The 20,458-nt window shown below is 39.7% G+C and overlaps 1 protein-coding gene across 1 annotated transcript in view; it reads left to right on the top strand.

Moving 5' to 3' along the window:
* Positions 1–4,614: 4,614 nt before the first annotated feature.
* C4BPA (complement component 4 binding protein alpha) overlaps positions 4,615–20,458 on the top strand; it is a 46,526-nt gene continuing 30,682 nt past the window's right edge. Inside the window, exons 1-4 of the mRNA XM_063113459.1 lie at positions 4,615–4,687; positions 14,772–14,938; positions 16,023–16,205; positions 18,999–19,098. Coding sequence (XP_062969529.1) covers positions 14,776–14,938; positions 16,023–16,205; positions 18,999–19,098 — 446 coding nt within the window. The 5' untranslated portion in view covers positions 4,615–4,687; positions 14,772–14,775. The remainder of the gene's footprint in view (positions 4,688–14,771; positions 14,939–16,022; positions 16,206–18,998; positions 19,099–20,458) is intronic.

Here is a 20,458-nt window from a genome sequence, read left to right as displayed (position 1 = left end):
AATTAACCTTAAATTAACCAAAATTTATGAGGCAAAAATTAACCTCTGATTTTGGGAAAATAGACTGAGAACAGTTACATCCTTAAAATGACCTAGTGAGACAGAAGTAGAGTTAGGACCCAAAGTCTTTCCCAGGCACTCTCGTTCATCCAGTGTATGAAACCATGTTTCTAGATCTTCTGCAGTGATATTTTTTATGGCCTTTTAGATGAAACCCAACCATGCATGGTCGATTTGAGATGGTGTAACACAAATGAATATATTTCCTTTTCCTATTTTAGAGAGTAGAAGAAATAAGAATGCCAAGGCTTTCTATCAAGATGCCATACTGAGCTGACATGACGAGATTCTCCCATCTGTCACCCTGACCACCACCTGGAACACAGGAAATCTGAATAAAATGTAAACAAAATATATAAGATAGCTTGAAATGTCAGGAAATCTCTAGGTGAAGTTACAGGAGAATAAGAAATAAACTCTTAAGTAGCCCACAGTCTATCAGTAGACACAGGACACGTATACATCCAACATTATTTCAGGGTGGTTAGAATGAGTTGAACACCTTTCAGAGAGCAGTGTATTATGGAAGCTCAGATGAGAGGAAGATCACTTCTGTCTGGGAGGAGGAGGCAGGAAAATTGCCAAGGAAGAGGTTATAGTTATTTGGGCCTTTAAAAGTGAGTAAGATTTAGAGACAAAGAAGAGGACATTCCAGATGGAAAGATTTGAGAAATGAAGAGAGTCATAGCTTTTTAACCAAGTCAGTCCACTCCTAGGATTAATTTAACTGGAACAAACTGATTTTAATTTGACGCTATTTAATATGTTGTTGTCTATATTGACCATACTAACAAGCCCTTGTGAGTATTTGAAATGTCCAGTCACAGGAAAATTTTTAATAAGTTATAGTACATCAAATGTAATGCAGCCTTTTACAATGATTATTATGAAGAAACAGAAAATCTTAAAAATATCGTCTAAAGTAAAAATAGAAAAATATGAGTATTTATGATTGCATTTATGTAAAACCTTTGTTCTTGTGGAAAAGGACTGGACAATAACAGGCACAGATAAAACTGTAGTCTTATAATGTAAAATTATAGGTGTTTATTCTCTTAATGTTCTTTAATGTTTTAAAATAAATTTTTAATATATATATTTTTAAGCACTGCACAGAGGCAAGAAAAATGGGACATGTCTGGGGAACAGTTCATAGCCTGGACTGGCCTGGATGAGAGGGAAGGCTGAAAAGATAAGCCAAGGCTGGTTTATGGAGGCTTTTGAAGGGCATGTTAGAAAATTTATACTTTCTTTTGGTAGGCAATGCATAGACATGGAAGATTTTCAAGCCAGGAAGTGATCAGGACAGAGCATAGAAGGAGATTTCTCTCACAACAGCCTGTAGTATTGATTGAAGTGGGATAAGAATTGAGACAGGGAAACCCATGAAAGGACTTCTTCAACAGTCCACCCAAGAGACAAAGATAGCCTGACCTGCTTTGATGGCAGTGGAAAGAGAAAGGCAGCCATAGACATGATGAGGGACATTTCCAAACAACTGAACATTGATGGGGAGGGAAGGGAAGAGTTGAAAAGTGTCTGCAACTCTATTCCTGAGAGCCTAGATTAAAGCTGAGGCCAGAAAGTGAAGATTCTGGACAGGAAATGAGAGGTTCCTCTTTGGGTGTGCTGAGTGTGAGGTGCTTGCAAGATGTCCAGTGGGCAATAAGAAATGTGAGTCTTAAATTTAAGAGAGTAAGTAGAAATGAAGAGTGAGGTAGTCATCTTATTGGGAATAGTTAAAGCCATGAGAGTAGCATAGATAATTTGAGTTGTGAAGAGAGGAATTTAAAAACAAACAAGGGCCAGCCGGTGGCTCACTCGGGAGAGTGCGGTGCTGATAAAAACAAACATAAAACAAAAACAAAAGGACCTGGGATGTATCTATATTTAGGGATGAAAATAAGGAAGAGGAGATAACAATAACTAAGAAAGAGAAAGCAGTAAATTAGGAGAATCAGGAAAATTGAGGGTAATGGAAATCAAAGAAGAGAGTTTCCAAAAGGAAATGGTTACCAGTTGAAGGCTACAGAGAAATCATAAGAAATGAATTAAAGAAGTTTTGGATTGGCAATAAGGGCATGCCTGAGAGAGGTGTGTCAGAAGAAGGGTGGACAGAAGCTAGATTGGAAGGCAGCAGGAGAGGTAATGAGAACAGGCAGGAAGCATTGGATGCAGCTTTGAGAAGCATCACACTAAAGATGAGAAATGGAATTTGAGGTTTTGGCAAAATTGAGGGAACATTTCAGGGTGAGAGACACATTGAAAATGATGTAAGAAAAGAAGAAATAATTCTCTGAATCAGGAGTGAATAGGAGGAAAAATTTGACATGAATGAAGCTAATGCAAAATGATTTTTCGTAAACTAGGAGGCAAGATCATCTGCAGAGAGTAAGACAATTTGGTTACCTTGAGAGAAAAATTACAGTAGTCACTGAGGGAAGTAAAGAAATGGACTCCAATACATTGAGAAATTGTATTTTGAAGACCCTACATTAAAGGTGGTATTTCTTCCAGCTTAGCTCTCAAGAATTTGCACAAACTGGAATCCTCTTCTATGTTCATTCTTGTCCAGTCTCCCACCTTTGTGACCATGTTTTCTGTACCTCTAAAATCCTTCTCGCTTTTATCTAATAATTTCTACTTCTCAACTAAAGACTAGCCCAAATCTTAAATCTTCTGTCAAAACTTCCTTGATTAGCTCAACCTGCTGTGGTTTAACTCCATCTTTCTTGAATCTTTGTAGGACTTTTAGGGTTTATTCCAGAAAAAGTGAAGTTGTGAGAAAAAATAGCTTTTTGCGAGGGAGAGGGGGAAGAGCACCTGGTCGGTATGGGGAATCCGAACCCTTGACCTTGGTGTTAAAACACCACGCTTTAACTGACTGAGCTAACCAGCCCCAACTCTGTGTGTGTGTGTGTGTGTGTGTGTGTGTGTGTGTGTGTGTGTGTGGGTTGTTGTTGTTGTTCTCAGAATTTGACAAGGCTAAGTGTGGTGGTTGTCTAAGACCAGAATTAGCAACACATTAATGAGAAGTGGAGGGTTGAATGTACTGTCTGTAGGGAGAATGGGGAAGCTCTGATCTCAGCTAAGAGTGCACCTCATATTTTAATATGAGACACGAATTATTAGGCAAAAATTAACCTTAAATTAACCAAAATTTATGAGGCAAAAATTAACCTCTGATTTTGGGAAAATAGACTGAGAACAGTTACATCCTTAAAATGACCTAGTGAGACAGAAGTAGAGTTAGGACCCAAAGTCTTTCCCAGGCACTCTCGTTCATCCAGTGTATGAAACCATGTTTCTAGATCTTCTGCAGTGATATTTTTTATGGCCTTTTAGATGAAACCCAACCATGCATGGTCGATTTGAGATGGTGTAACACAAATGAATATATTTCCTTTTCCTATTTTAGAGAGTAGAAGAAATAAGAATGCCAAGGCTTTCTATCAAGATGCCATACTGAGCTGACATGACGAGATTCTCCCATCTGTCACCCTGACCACCACCTGGAACACAGGAAATCTGAATAAAATGTAAACAAAATATATAAGATAGCTTGAAATGTCAGGAAATCTCTAGGTGAAGTTACAGGAGAATAAGAAATAAACTCTTAAGTAGCCCACAGTCTATCAGTAGACACAGGACACGTATACATCCAACATTATTTCAGGGTGGTTAGAATGAGTTGAACACTGCACTCTAACCAACTGAGCTAACCAGCCAGATGTAAGAATTGCTTTTTAATAGCAAACTTTTGAGTACAGAAAACAGAAATCTTAAGCTTTAGGATTTTAGCTTAATTCGACAATGTCAGGGCTTGGAGTCCTTCCTAGATCTATGTGATGGCAAACATGTCTGCCCTTCACTACGTTCTTCTGAGCAGCACTCAATGATAAACCAGCTTCTGGAGGTCCTTTGGTGCCTGGCACGTAGTAGAGGTGGTGGTGGTAGTAGTTAACATTTGTTGAGCCATGAACATGTTGCAGGCAATTCAGCACACAGCAAGAACTCAATGAATGTTTGATTAATTTTCCACTCCTAGTACTTCCTTGGGGTGGGATGGAGACCAGCCGGAGGCAAGAGCATCAGTCCCTAAGCCCCAGGAAAGCCTGCCGGACCTAGTGTCTTGGAAAGTGGATCATTTTTGCGGAGTTTGTCTGCATCCTGCTGTATCCAAGGTTCCCAGGTTGGTGGCTTGCATAACCCTCTTGTGTTTATGAAGAGAAAGAAAGAATTCTGGCATCAAATTCAAATTACCTTTCTACTTAGGGGAAATGGTTGGCAGAGGAGAAAATAAACAATTGCAACATGTTATCAAAAATGAGGACTAGTGAAGGAGGAGATTAGATAAACACTGCTGCTTATTTCTGTTGTTAATAATTCACTGGGACAGTGGAGAGTTTCTCCCCACCCATATCCATTTAGCTATCCCTGACCAGCCAACTACATGGCTGGAGTTCAGGGACTTTTTGGTGGAGTAATTACTAGCCAGCTTCAAGGTGTTATGGTCAGTTCTGATCTGGGGAGGAACTAGGACTATAGCTGTCAAGGCAGTTTTCTTTCTTGAGAAACTACCCAAGGCACCATCATAGAGTCTCCACTTCTTTCTCAGCTACTGCAGGTCAGTGGACTGCTAAACACTTGGGGTAACTTGGAAGAAAGGCTGGTGGTCTGGCCCTTTAATGCATGCAGCATTAGAAGGATAAGACAGAGACAAAAACTTGGTGGTGTTTTCAGCAGAAATCTTTTCAGGAGTACTGCATTAGAGGGTTATATGACTTGAAAAATAATTTTAATCCCTTCTGAGCCTCACTTTTTATGATAAATGTGGGAAGAATAATGCATACTAATAAACTAAAGCAGAAAAGGAGTGTAAGATGTGGCTCTTGTTATTGTATCTAAAAGATGAGTGTGTTCAACAATTACAATTCCTTGAAGTTGATACGACAAGTGAACAGATATGAGGTTGTTGGGAGGGAGGAGGGAGAGAGGTTTTGGTAATGGGCCACAATAATCAACCACATTGTATAGTGACAAAATAAAATTAAATTAAAAATTAATAATAAAAAAATAAAAATAAAAAAGAGGACCTAGAAACAGGAAACTAATGCACATAATAGTGCTTCACAGACATTTGACTAATTCCATTTCATACTCTATTATTCACTATTTGTGAGACCTCCGAGATTCACTTTTGAGATTCACTTTTTTCCTCTGTACTTTTGAGGGAGTTGTTTAGAACAGTTGTTAAGATACTTCTGGCTCTTCAATTACATCCTCAGTAGCAGCCTAAATAGAACAGGTTGTATATAGCTGAACACCATCTGATATTTATTGAAAAATCCCTAGCTCTTTTGAGAATCCTTAAGCATGATATTTTTATGTATATTTTTTCTACGGCTTAGTAGTGTTGGCTTGAATTTTAGAAGTTGACTACTAAATAAATGTACCTCTTTCCTTCTGTTTCTTCACTTGAAAAAAAAAAAAAGATGAGTGTGAGTGTGTTGGTTTGCTGATCCTTTGCCATCTATCCTCGTAGAGGCAGGAGATAAGCCAGGCTTCGCAAAGCGGTTCACAGGAGACCTGATTTTCATAATTAGCACTCTGAAAATTGGTGCAATTTTCTCTGGAGATTTTGGAGATTTGTTTAACCCCTTCAAACCTTCTCCACCATTGACAGCAAAGACCTTTAGATTTAGTAACAAGGAGGACATTCGTCAGCTCCAGTTAGTCTCTGAAGCTAGAAACCTCAGTCGTCCTCACCTCCTTTCTCTCCTTTACTTTCTGAATTTCACAATGTTGGTCACACTTCCTTCTTGAAATTCTCTTCTCCCTTGGTTGGCCAGGACACAGTACTATTCTGACCCTTATTTTAATTCTTCGACCACTTGTCTCTTTGCTGATGCCTATTCTGTCCCTAAATATTGTAGTACCAGAAGAATAAAAAGTAGAGTATACAGAAGAGGCAGCAACAAACAATCAAAGTAGGTTTGTATTAAGCTTAGAGATATATTTGAATGTAAAATGAGCACAGGAAAAGGATCTGATAGATTAGGAGATTCTAGGAAGGGAGGGCAAAGTGTGAAAGCAAGATCATTCTGGAGTTTGCGAGTGATGTGACTGAGAGCCCAGTGTAAGGAAGGAGACACTGTGCCTGAGACTGGAGAAAAATATTATCCTTTCCAGAGGTATCTGAATTTTAAAAGGAGAATTTAGACAAAATAAATATATTAACTTGAAAATAATCTCTAACAGAAGGAACAATTTGGGGACTGAAGATTTTCCCATCGTCTCTCAGATTGTACTTCATTGGCAAATGCTGACAGTATTTTTCACAAGAGACCTGCCACATTGACAATAGTTCTTGAGTTGGTTTCATTTCTGCAGGAATGTAAAAGATGATGATATCACAGAAACGTGAGGACATTTGCTAGAGTAGTCCTGGCTTTTCGGTGGACAGCTACAGAATTGCAGGTATTGAGGGAATAAAATAGATCATCTAAATATAATGCCACCATATCAGAGATGAAGAAACTGAAATCCATGAGGCTGATATAGGTTCTTCAACATCACAGAATTAGATTGTGAAATGGCTGGAACCCAAGCTCTGTTCTCCTCAGCTTGCAAGTCCTAGCCTCCATCCGCATACTCTGGTCAGTTGAGTTCTGTGCAAGTTCTGCTGAGGGACCAGAAGTAGTTATAGCACTCTGCAACACAAGTCAGGTGCATCGCACCTGACAGTTCATGAGTGAAGTCTGATCACAGTATCATCTCTCTTAAAAATCAGGAAAGCACTCACATACTTTATTTCATTTATTTGGTCCTTTATTTGGTCTTCAGTAAGACAGTCATTCTCACTCCAAAGATAAAACTAAATTGAGTGTCATTTATTTTACATGTATGGGATAACTATACACACCAGTTACAATACCAGGTTAGAGATAGAAAGTTGAGTAAATGCCTGTCTTGTCTTCAAGGAATCCACAATCTGTTTCACGAAGGAAAAGTAAATAGTCACAATGTGTTCTTATTAAGCTGTCAGCAAAGCACTAAGGGAACGTAGAAGACACTGGCATTGCTTGGTGGAGTTAGGCAATTCTTCCCCAAGGAGGTGTCATTTGATCTGGAAAGTTAATAAAGAGGAGGTTGGAAGTAAGAGAATGCAAGCCCAGGAGACGTTATGAGCACATGCTTGCAGGTGTTTTAAAAAGAGCCAGGATGTGTTTTGGGAAAGGTAAGCACCTCACAAGGTTGAAGCACAGTGTTTTCAGTGAGAAGGAAGGGGAGACTTGGGAGAGGTATGTGGTCCTATGGGAATTAGTGATCATGAAAGTTTTTAAGCAGAGTGACATTTAGGGATATAATGGCATCAATATGGAAGCTGGCTCACAAATATTTGGAGGTGTTCGCAGTTGGTCTAGGGTGGTGTGAAGGGGACTATATATGAGAACCTAAGCCCGGACTATGGAAACAAAGTGTAGGAGAAAGTGGCAGATTCTAGTGCTATTGGTATGAGCAACTTGACAGGACTTGGGGACTCTGAATATGAAAAGGGGATAAGAGAGAGGAGGAGAGGAAGACCCAGGTTTCTAGTCTGGAAGGCTGGGTGGAGACTGTTACTTTAGCCGAGGAAGAAAGCACAGAGGGCAAGTGGTGTTGGGGAAAGACAGTGAATTTAGTTTGTGATAAGTTGGATTCAAGGTGCCTGGGAGATTCAAATGAGGTAGTTGGAAATGCTGATCTGAACCTAGGGAGTTGTAGCTTACATTTTTTAACACAATTTTAAAAAATTTTTTCTTAAAGAAGAAATCTAACAGAGTCAAAAGTTTTAGTTTACTTTCAGGATTGCAGGTGAAGAAAAAAGTCTAATAATTTATTTTTGGATTTGCAAAGAAAACTCACAAATACTTATAACTTTCAGAAAACCAAAATGTTCATTTAAATATTATCCTTGACAAAAAATAATTTGCTAAGATAACCAGTCAGAATGACAGATTTTTCTAAGGTTAAAGATTACTTTCAGGTGACACAGCAACAATCCCTAAAGTCCAAGAATGACTTCTTTGTTAGAAATAACAATTGCAACATCAGTTTTATGATGCAGATATTATGTATCCGCTTTTCCTCAGCTCTAGGGAAAGAGAAACTATTTCCTCCTGATTTTGCTGAGATTTCTTTTACCAACTTTAGAAAGACCTATAGGTTTAAGGCCAAGCACTGGAATTCCACTAGTTAGCAACCAGAGTAAAGAAGACAGGCCTGGGTGTCTTAAAACTCACGTGTAGATGGGAATAGGGCAGAATAAGATAATTATCAACAATTGAGTTTGTGGAGCATGGAAGTTTTTGCGTGTATAGGAGACAATTATGCCCAGAGGTCTAGAGTGATTCGTGTATGATAATCAAAGTCATGGATGTGGATGCGTTCCTCCCAGGAAGACAGTTGAGGGTGAGGGAAGAACTCTCACGACAGCCCTGGAGGTACCAGCCTTTCTGCTCCAAGTGTTGCACTGAGTTTTATCTGCCTTGCACTGTGGCTGCTGTGGAGACCAGACCAAGGGCTCCTGGTCCTCAGTCCAGTGGACTTTCCTCTACACTGAGGTGTAATTAAACTCCCCTGGTGATGCAACCACCCATTATTATTATTTTAAATCATTGCGATGATGATGTTTTGACTTCTAGGAGTTCTGTTTCCAGTACAGTGACATTCCAACACCAATTCTATCAATCTCTTCCCTAACATTTCTTATTTATTTATTTATTTATTTTGTTTGTTTGTTTATTTAATCATAATTGATTATACATATTTTGTGGGTTCAGCATTAACCTATGTTGATCAAATCAATATTATTAGCATACATATTATTACAAATTATACTTATTCTTTATGCCTCTTATCCAGTCTTTCCTCATCCCCCTCTGCCTCCCTGCTCCCACCTCTGATAACCGTAGATTTCTTCTCTCTTTCTGAAAGAGTAATGCGCCCCGTGGCACAAGTGGCCTGCCTGGTTGCAGGAGAAGGGGTTGGTCCCAGGTTCCATCTGTATTTGTTTTTACATTCTAAGTTGTTGTGGAGCAGTTGGGTGGGAGGGGGAGAGGGGAAAGGGGAAGCAAATAGGGTGGGGAGAAAGGGGAAGGCGGGGGGCAGGGTTGAGGCCTGTGGCACCCCCCTCATTCCTGCAGGGGAGACCGGGGGGCTTCCAGCAGTAGTTCAGTGGTCATCGCTTGGCTGGTTGCAGATGTCGGGAGGGTGTGACTGAAGCCCTTGGCCCCCCACTGCCCTGGCTCGGGAGCTCGGGGTGTTCCCTGCAGTGACTCAGTGGTTGTCGCTGGGCTAGTTGTGGGTGTTGGGGATGTGGCAGAGACCCTTGGTCCCCCAACACCTGGCTAGGGAACCTGGGGTGCTTCCTGTGGTGGCTTGATGGTTGTCACTGGGTTGGGTGTGGGTGTTGGGGGGTGTGTGGCCAAGACCCTTGGCTCCCTACCATACCAGTTCAGGAGACAAGGGTGCTTCCTGCAGTGGTTTGGTGGTCATCGCTGGGCTGGTTGTGGGTGTTGGGGGGCATGGCTGAGGACCCTAATCCTCCCCACTCCCTGGCTTGGGGGCACAGGGGGCTTCTGGTCCTTCTAGGTTTTATAGGTGTTCTTTGCTTGGGCTCTCATTAAAATGCATAGGTACCTTGCTTTAAAATCAGTTTAAATCTGACCTTGACAAAGCAAACACCATAAGGTTAGATATGGATATGGAACAGTATGATTTTTTTTGAAACATATTCTATCACTAGGTGCTTTTGGATTTAAATTTAATAAACATACATTGAGCATTTTAACTTTGTGAGGCCCAGTGCTAGGTACTTTTGTGGGACAGAAATGAATAGAAGCCCACTCTCTGACTTCAGGATCTTGTGGTCCAGTGGTGCAGACAGACTTCAGATGTTAGTTACAAACCAAGTCAGAGTTAGGGTTGTAAATAGGAACCTCTGATTGGTAATATGGAGGCTGGCCTTGGAGAAGGTACTGGCAGAATGAGTAGGAATTAAAGAGGAAAGGGAGGGAGGGTGGGTAATGTGGGCAGGGGTAGGAGACAGGAAAGTGTCTGGAACTTTCAGGGATCCTGGTTGTCCAGGACAGCTGGAGCACCGGGCTCAGACCCAAGTATTGAAAAGTTAGTCACCAAAAGCCAGTGGATTAAATGACAGTTCCTGAAGGATCAGTTCACTGAAATCAATTTGCTGAATTTACCAAATTATCAATTTACTTAACATTATTTTAAGAAATATTCATTTTGAATATATATAGTAATTATAAGCATATACATATATTTCAATATAGGTACCGAATATATTCTTTTTGCAGCATTTTAGATACTTGTTCAATTTCTTGAAGCTAAGGATTTAATCTTGTGGCTTTATTTTTATAAATATAGCCATGAATATTTTTCTGAGTATATTCAATATATATATTTTTCTGGTGAATATTAACAACTGCAACAACTCATATAGAAAATTATTATTTTATGTTGTTATTCTTTTCATTTTTCATAGTCAAATTCTATCTTGCCAATACATTGGTACTTTTAATCTTTCTTCAATTTCAATGAAATTCAATAAACATTACAAATCTTCTGACTTGTCAAAAATTAGAGAAACTTATTGTGATAGTTTTAATAGTTCCTAGCAGTTTTTATTGTGTAGGAGAAATTTATCACATTTTGTAAATTTCACAGCTGATTTAGTGGGTTGGTTGTCATGATAGGCAACTTGCTTTACTCTCAGCTGTCTCCAGCATCACCAGATCGCTAGGGCAGAAAGAGAAGAGACTAGAAATAGGGAGGGGGAAACAGAAGGGAAATGGGGAGCATGCAGACCCAGAATGTTTGTTCTGCCTACCCCCGTCCTCTTTAGACACTGAGATTCATTCAGTACAAATTTTGTTGGCACATTTTCAGTAAGTGAGTACATGTTGTAAATTGTTCATAAGGAGAATTTATCTTTTGGCAGAATTGTCCTAGTGGATTCTGAAGGCTTGGAGGCTTCCCAGGAGGACCATAGGGAGAGGGTGGAGAGAGGCTGCCTGTAGCTGTACTGGGTGTGGGGCTGTCTAGGGAGAGGTTCAGAAGAGGCTGCGGGTTCCAGTCAATATAGTGGAATAGACGGTCGCCAGCGTCACCCTCTCCCACAAATCAACCAATTTACAACTATTAAAAAGCAACGACGGCCAACATGGGGCTTCTACAGCTCAGGAGAAGAGGAGGAGAGACCTACAGAGTGCATGAAGGCAGGAGAAGCCACGATGGGAGAAAGAAAGGACCGCTCCAGTCATTTTGAGTCTGTCAAGCTAGGACTAGGGCTCACAGACCTTACAAACAAGTTGTACAGACTGGGTCACAACCGCCTCACATGCAGATCCATGAGCTAGGTAATAGGAAAAGATCCTGGGAACTGTGGGTAAAAAATTAATAGGCTTTATTCAGAGCTAGGAGGAGCCGCCCTAGTGGCCTCCTGGAGTGTCCCAAAGGGCACTGTGTATTAGAGCAGTTAGTCCTTAAGTCCATAACCCAGGACACCTGGGTGCCCACACGCAATTACATTAGATAATAACCAAGGGACACCTGGGTGCACGTGGATATTTACATCAAATGCTCGGCAAGATTCTGAACATCTGAGAGGCCCTGACCACTTTCCCATATTTTCCCTACAGACCCCCAGCCGCTTAAGGGCTGGAATTGGTGAATGCACAGCATGGGAACTGGCAAAAGCGACAGCTTTGCCGTTCATGTGGGGTTGCTTGGAGGCAGCAGGGGAGAGGAGTGTCTTGGTGGCCCTCAGGCCAGCAGGACCACTAACAGGGTTCCCATGGACCCATACAGCAGTGAGGATCAACAACTGATAGGGGTGCTGCTCAGAGGCCATTGAGTCATGACAAGGGACCAGCACATGGCCTGTCCCATGGGAAGTGTTTGGAGTGTGGGCAGTGGGGTAGATGGGTCCACCAGGGGAACATTGGGGCACAGCATGGACAGCTGATCTGTCCCCTTCCCCCCGGTTGGTGTGGGTCCACTTAGTGGAGACTGGTCAGGAATACAGAACTGCAGGGGGTGCAGTTTGATGAAAAGACTCAGGCCCAGACCATTGTTTCCACACAGCCCAGGTGTGCCAGATCTCATAAGACCCAGAATTACCTACAAAGTCAACCATTAAAACCTGAGCTACACCAACAGCCTTCCTCAGGGAATCAGCAGCAAAGCAGCAATTTAGTTCAACACCAGGGTTCAAGTGTTGGTCCTCACAGGAATTTCCCCCATTTTAGAAGTAAGCAAAGGACAACAAATTAGTTCCTGTGCAGAGTTTAAGTGATGGGAACAGCAAATAATCCAGCACAGAACTGAAAGAAAAAACAAAATACCCACAGACCAGAAACAAAGTTTGGTATTAACTAGTAAAGGTCTCACATAACCAAAGAAGACCTATAAAACCTAGAAGGACTGGAAGCCCCTTGGGCTCCCAAGCCAGGGAGGGGGGAAAGGAAAGGGCTTGAGCCATGCCCCCTGACACATGCAACCAGCCAAGCAATGACCACTGAGCCTCCACAGGAAGTATCCAGGCTCCTAAGCCAGGACAGTGGGGGCCCTTTGGCCTCAGCCACACACCCACTGACATCTGCATCCAGCCCAGCAACAACCAAGCCACCGCTGGAAGCCCCCTGGTCTCTCCCCTGCAGGAATGAGGTGGGGTGCCATGGGCATCAACCATACCCCCCATTCCTCCTTCTCCCACCCTATTTTATTCCCCTTTCCCTATCCTCTTTCCCCACAAATGCTCTGCAACATCTTAGAATGTAAAAAAATAATATTAATAACAACTTCAAAAAAAAAAAAGAATTGTCCTAGTGGCTATGTATAGAACTCATGGGATAGGACGTATGTGACATGAGGGTGTCCACAACTGACAGCAGGTGGAGGAATGACTTTATCAGAACTGAGTTTTGGAAAGAAACAAAGCCTATATGAGTCTTTACTCAAAGAACATAGGCCCCTCCACATAGTGTGGAGGGCCACCATAAACTATAGCCCCCCGATGTGGGACACAAACATCTTTGAGGGAAACATTGAGGGGATTCCCTTTACCTAAATGGATACAGGTTTAGTATGAATTATGGACACATGGGAGTGTCAAACCATCTGGACCTAACAGAGGTATCAGAATAAAAGACAAAATTCAGTATTTCATTGGGAGTTAATTTCATAATCTTTTGAGGACAAGGACCTTTTCCAATGTAGACTTAGGATGCACACTGTGTTCTTCTAAGGGAAGGGGAAGTGGTGGTTGATTGAGTTTGGATGTGTTGTCCCCTCCAAAATTCATGTGCAAATTCGATCTCCAATGTGGCAGTGTTGGAAACTGATTGAGTCATGGGGGCGGATCCCTCCTGAATGGATTAATGTTCTCCTTGGGGAGGAGGGGTAGTGAGTGAGCTCTTGCTCCATTAGTTCTCGTGAGACTTGATTATTTAAAGGACGCTGGCACTTCCTCTCTCTCTCTCTCTCTTGCTTCCTCTCTCTTGCTTCCTCTTGCCATGTGATCTGCTTGTATCCACCAGCTGCCTACTGTTTTTCCGCCATGAGTAGAAGCAGCCTGAGGCCTGTGCCAGATGCAGCTGTCCCAGAATCGTAAGCCAAATAAACCTCTTTCCTTTAAAAATACCCAGTCTCAGGTATTTCTGTCATAGCAACACAAAACGGACTATAACAGTGGTGAAGTATAAAAATGTCTTTAGTGATTTTGCTTTAAATAAGTCTTAATAGTCTGATTAGAAAATGGAAGTATGTTGACATACATATATATATATAACCTTGCATTTTTCCAAAACCACAAATTGCTTCATAGTAAATTGCCTTTGTCAACAGTTGTCTCGAGGAACTCCCAATACTATATATAATGATGTATCTCCTATTCTCTGTCTCATCATCTTTCTGCCTGTTTTGTTTTACATTTGTCCCCTTTTCTCTAACTCCTCTGCCTTTCCTTATTCAGATCATCTTCGCAGCTCATCTGGCTAATTGCAATAGTCTTCCTAATAATTGACCTCTCTGCCTCTTTCATCTGTCCCCTCTAATCTAGCTTGTACACATCTGCCATAGTGATCTTAAAGCACAGTAGTTGTGTCACTCATGAGCTTAAAGACAAACACATAAAGCAAAAGCAAAAGCCAAAACAAAAAACAATGGCTCTTTATTTCCCAAAGAGTAAAATCTAGAAATTCCTAAACTTGACCCTTACATCCTATTTAGACATACCTATAAATTGCCCTGTCTTTAACAACTATCTCTCCATCTCAGACACTTTACTTACCAGCCAAATTGAAGTATTACCTACTGTCCCCCAGTATGTCCTGCGACCGTTCTCTAACTTGTACAACTTACCCAGCTCAGATGCAGCCTCCTCTGTAAAGCCCACTCCTTTTCTCCTCTTTATATTGACCTTTTTTCTGAGCAGAGTACTTCTGGAGGCCAACCCTCACTGTCTTGTGCTGTGGCATTTATGCTCAACTCCACTCTAGGCTGTAATTTCCTTGAATTAATTGTAATTTCCTTAAGTTTTCCACTTCAGGCTGTAATTTCCTTGAAGACTGGGATCCCATAGCATTATCCTTGTGCTTTATGACAAGTGGGAATTCAATGACTGTTAAATTGAGTTCTTTCTACAGAAAAATGTCAGAAATGGAGCAAGTCATGCAACCCCCAAGAGCTTCAAATGGGACCCTTCATAGAAAGAGGGAAATAGCAGCCTGGCCCTTCTTTAGGCTATGGAAAGTCTCTGATCCAACTCTGTTCCAGATGACCTTGCTTGCTGCTCTGTTGGCTATTGTTGTTGGTGAGTAATAGGAGACAAGTTCAGAACGGCCCTAGACAATCAAGATCATCCAACTGTTCACCGTTAAGACTAAAAAAGTGATGACTAAGCTTCTAGCAGAAATCCACTTTCAGCAACAAAGGGACCTGCTGGAATTTAAGAGAATTTGCTTTACACAAAAAAGAGGCAATTTTCTAGATATTTTACCCTAGAATTTCTTCTCTAGGAATTTCCAAAACAATCTGTCTCCCAACCATGACTTGAAACAAATCTATATTATCTATCAGTCTGGCTGAACAGTTTTCACTGCCTGTGGGTTTATCCAGAATGGAGAGGTGAAGTATGTATTTCTAGTGGGACTCTTAAAAGGTAAATCAGTTCTGTATTTAATTCCTGCAAGGAAAACAGGATTAAGACTTTTATATTTTCAAGGGCTCCACACTTCCTGCGCCATATCATTCAAAATCCAAAAGGAGCAAAACATATTAATTAAAAATGTAGTTCCTATGCATTTCCCAGCCACCCAGTCTCCCTTCCCTTAGGCAACCAATGTTACATAGCGTTTATTTTTATTTTTATTTTTAATAAAATAAAAAAAAAATAGCAGCTGGCTTGTAAAGGGATCAAACCCTGGACCTTGGTGTTATCAGCACCATGCTCTAACCAGCTGAGCTAACTGGCCAGTCCTGTAATGTCATTTTTAATGAAATAATAGGTTTCTGCTGAAGCAAACTTGTAGGGACTTCTGGCTTTGCACATGTGCATCTGAGTCAGCAGAAAAGGGGAATCTGATAAGCTGATGACATCCATATCTTTCATCCTTTCTAAGTAGATTATCTCATATATGGTAGAGAAGGGATACAAATTTATGCCTTTTATCATTATAATTTATCATTATTGCTGATAAATTATCCTAATTTGTCATTTATCAGCAAACATATATTACTAAGTGATCACTGGATTCACTGAACTGAGGGGATAATAGAAGTTACGATTTTTCTTGATTAGAGGAGAAAAGAATTGCCCCTGCTCTAAAAATCATACCAGTGAAGATACTGTGTCCCATGATATAACTTTTGTTGCTCCTTGTCATTTTGGTGTCCAGGTGATTGTGGTCTTCCTCCCAATTTACCATTTGCTTCTCCAATAAATACATTGAATGAGACAAGATTCAAAACTGGAACTGTTCTGAAATACAACTGCCGCCCTGGCTACAGTAGGGCCCTTTCAAGTCAGACTCTTGTTTGTAAAGTTCGAGGCCAGTGGGAGTACAGTGACTTCTGTGTCAGTAAGTATCAACATTTATTTTTCTCATTTGTGCTTTTTCCATTTTTGGAAAGTTGTTTCAGGAACTAAACTTCCTGAATCTTTAGACACCAAGAAATCATCTAGTTTGTCAATTACTGATTTCAACATACACATGTGTGCCACTTTTTAAAAAATGAAACAAAACTAAATAAAGCAGAAAAATTAGTAGTTAGCTAATTGCATTGAAAAAGAAGTCTATTCTTTAGAAGTAATTCACCAAATACTTCATTCAAGAAATAAACCACAAATTCAATTTTAATATATTGAAAACGAGATTCACTTTTTAAAAATTATAACAAGCTTGTGGCTAAGGGCTCCCTGGTTACTCAGTTGGTTAAAGTGTGGTGCTAAAATTAAAAAAAAAAAAAAAGGTGTGGTGCTGATAACACCAAGGTCAAGGGTTTGGACCCTTTACAGGCCAACTGCCAAAAATATATATATATTTTTATACATATATATGTGCGTGTGTATATAGTATGTATATATATATGTACACATATATATGTATGTATGTATTTACAGCCAACTGATCTTTGACAGAACTGCTAAGAATACACATTGGGGAAAAGACAATCTCTTCAGTAAATGGTTCTGGGAAAATTGGATAGCCATGTGCAGAATAATGAAACTAGACCCCTACCTCTCACCATGTACAGAAATCAGCACAAAATGGATTAAAGATTTAAATGTAAAACCCAAAAAACTATTAAACAACTAGAAGAAATAGGAGAAATGATCCACGACATAGGGCTGGGCAAAGAGTTTTTAAATGAGACTTAAAAAGTGTGAGCAATAGAAGCAAAACTGGACAAATGGGATTACACCAAACTAAAAGACTTTCACACATCAAAGGAAACTGTTAACAGAGTGAAGAGACAACCTACAGAATGGGGGGAAATATTTTCAAACTTTACATCTGACAAGGGGTTGATATAAAGAATACATAAGGAACTTAAACAATACAACAACAGCAAATAATAACAATAATAACAATAACCTAATTGAGAAATGGGCAAAGGATATTAACAGACATTTCTCAAAAGAAGACATACAAATGGCCAATAGGCGTATGAAAAAAATGCTCAACATCACTAATCATCAGAGAAATGCAAATCGAAACAGCAATGAGATACCACCTCACTCCAGTTAGAATGGCTATTATCAAAAAGACAAAGGAAAACAAGTGTTGGCAAGGATGTGGAGAAAAGGGAACACGTGCACACTGTTGGAGGGAGTATAAACTAGCACAGCCATTATGGAAAACAGTATAGAGGGTCCTCAAAAATTAAAAATAGAACTACATAGCATCCAGCAGTACCACTACTAGGTACACACCCAAAGGAGATGAAGTCAGTATGTCAAAGAGATATCTGCAATCCCATGTTTATTGTAGCACATTTTACAATAGCCAAGATATGGAATCAACCTGAGTGTCCAACAGCAGATGAATGGATTAAAAAAATGTGGTATATATACACAATGGGATACCATTCAGCCGTAAGAGAGAACTAAATCCTGTCATTTGTGGCAACATGGATGGACTTGGACGTCATTATGTTAAGTGAAGTAAGCAAGGTACAGAAAGACAAATACCACGTGACCTCACTCATGTGGAATCTAAGGGGGAGAAAAGTTGATATTATAGGGGCAGAGAATAGAACAGGGGTTACTAGAGACGGGGTAGGGAAGGGCAGGGGGAGGGAAAACAGGGAGAGGCTAGTCAACAGGGACAGAATTACAATTAGATAGGAGTAGTAAGTTCTACTGCACGGTAGGGTGACTATGGTTAACAGATAAGTTTTGTATATTACATAATAGCTAGAGGAGAGGCTTTTGAATGTTTTCACCACAAAGTAATAATAAATGCATGCAGTGATCGATACATTAACTACCCTGACCCAATTATTATACAACATATTTATGTATCGAAACATCAGATTGTACCCCATGAGTGTTTACAATTAAAATGTGTAAGTTAAAAAAAAAAAGAGAGAGATAAAAATAAATTTCCCCTCTCCACCAAAAAAAGAAGAAGGCATGATCTTTATCCAGAATGAATGGCCCATAAATGGTGGAAGACAGGCCTGTGATAGGATAATCGTGTTACCAGAAATGAACTAACTGCTCCATGAACTCAGAATGAGAAGAGAGTCCTTCTGAACTTAGAAATACATAAGGAACATTTAAGATCCACCTTAATGAACAGTTGGAATTAAAAAAAAAAAAAAAAAAAAAAAAGCCATGTGTCTAGTCCAGAAAGTGGTAATGCAGTTTCCAAAGTAACCTTACAGAAAATTTCTGCTGTGTTTGGAAAAAGCAGCTATGATTCACTGTCAGTAGGGAATGCATTTGGGGATGTTTTCCAATAGCAAGGGTATACAAAAACCTGTTCCTTCTCTTTTCTGTTCCTTTTGTGACCATGCATTTTGAGTGGCCTAGATTCAAAGTACATGCTGCCAACATAGAATGGAGCACAGATCCCAGGTCCTGGTTGGTGAATTAAACCCTGGATGATAGACTCCATTACCACAGTGATTTAAATGAGCATTTTTCTCTAATGGTAAAATATACATACCAGAAAAAAAATGAAATCAAACTTTGTATTCATTTTTCTTCCAGAATCAAAATTCAGTGAGTCAGGATCAGAAATAAGTTTGAATCTAGACTTTTGGGTGTTTCTGGAAGCAGAAATGGAACTTGATCAGTAAGTCTTCTTTTCTAATGCCGTATTTGTACTTGGAATCACTAATCATCATTTAAAATTTTCTCACAGAAAAACGATGCAAAAACCCAGGAGATTTACCTAATGGGCAAGTGGAAATTAAGACAGATTTGTCTTTTGGATCCAAATTAGAATTCAGCTGTTCGGAAGGGTGAGTGTGAGGCAATCTAGAAACCATTTTTTCAAATCAGTTTTTTAATCAGCTAATGTGTTCATATATTTCAGAATTTAAAATGATGTAAAAAGGTATACACTGAGAACTCTCTCTTCCATTCTCTGTCTTTATACCCCATTCCTTGCTGTCCTCAAGCAAAGATCCATTTTTATTGGTTTCTTATGTACCTTTCTAGTGTTTCCTTTTATAAATACAAGCTAAGAAATTAACAGGCATTTTTATTTTTCTCACTTCCAATAAGAGACATAGTTTTGAATCTTGCTTTATTTTTTACCTATCCATATATACTGGAGATATTTCCATGCTTATGCAAAGAGAGTTTCCTCATTCATTTACTTTTACAACTGCATAGAATTTTATTGTGTTAATGTGCCATGGCTTAAAAATCCCTTTGATGGATCCATGGATATTTCCAATCTTTGCTATTCTGAACAACGCTCTGATGCATGACCCTGTACATATGTCATTTTGTACATCTGTAGGGTAAATTCCCAGAGGTGACATTTCTGGGTCAAAGACTACATATATTTAGAAATTTAAAAGATATTGCCAAATTACTTTTTTAAAGGGTGACATGGTTTTGCAGAGTGTGCAAATGTCTGTCACTCCATAAACTCTCCAGCTTTGTTGTCAAACTTTTGATAATGTGTCAAATTTTGAATTTTTTCCAATTTAAGAGGTAAAAATGAAATCTCGCTATGATTTCAATGTACATTTCTCTTATTATGAGTAAAGTTGAGTGTATTTTTATATGTTCAAGAGATGTTTGAATTTATTTGCGAATTATTTGGCATGTCCATTGCCTATTTTTTCTCTTAACTAGTTGATCTTTTTATTCTTAATTTCTAGGATACACACACACACACACACACACACACACACACACACACACACACACACACACACACACTCAAGAGCCTATGCATATCAGGGTTCTGGCTTTGTTTCTGACATGAGCTGTAACGTTTCCCTCCGGTGTGTGTGTGTGTGTGTGTGTGTGTGTGTGTGTGTGTGTGTGTGTGTGTGTGTGTGTGTGTGTATCTTTGACTTGGCTATTCGTGTTTTTTCCTTCTCAAGGAAAAATTATTTGCTTTTACGTTGTCAAATTTATTAACCTTCCTTTTAAAAATAGCTTCTGAATTTTATGTCCTAATCAAAAACACTCTCCCCAATACAAAGTTAAAAAATAATTGCCTATATTTTTTCTACTTTTTTATTTTCATATTTTTTAATGATTAAAGCTTTGATCCATTTTGAGTTAATATATAGTATACAGTACAAGGTACAGATCCTACTCTCTCTTTTTCCAAATGGCGTTTCTGTTATCTCCACATCA

This window comes from Cynocephalus volans, chromosome 11 (genome assembly GCF_027409185.1).
Source record: "Cynocephalus volans isolate mCynVol1 chromosome 11, mCynVol1.pri, whole genome shotgun sequence".
NCBI classification, from domain to species: domain Eukaryota; kingdom Metazoa; phylum Chordata; class Mammalia; order Dermoptera; family Cynocephalidae; genus Cynocephalus; species Cynocephalus volans.
This window is presented reverse-complemented; position numbering and strand designations above follow the sequence as displayed.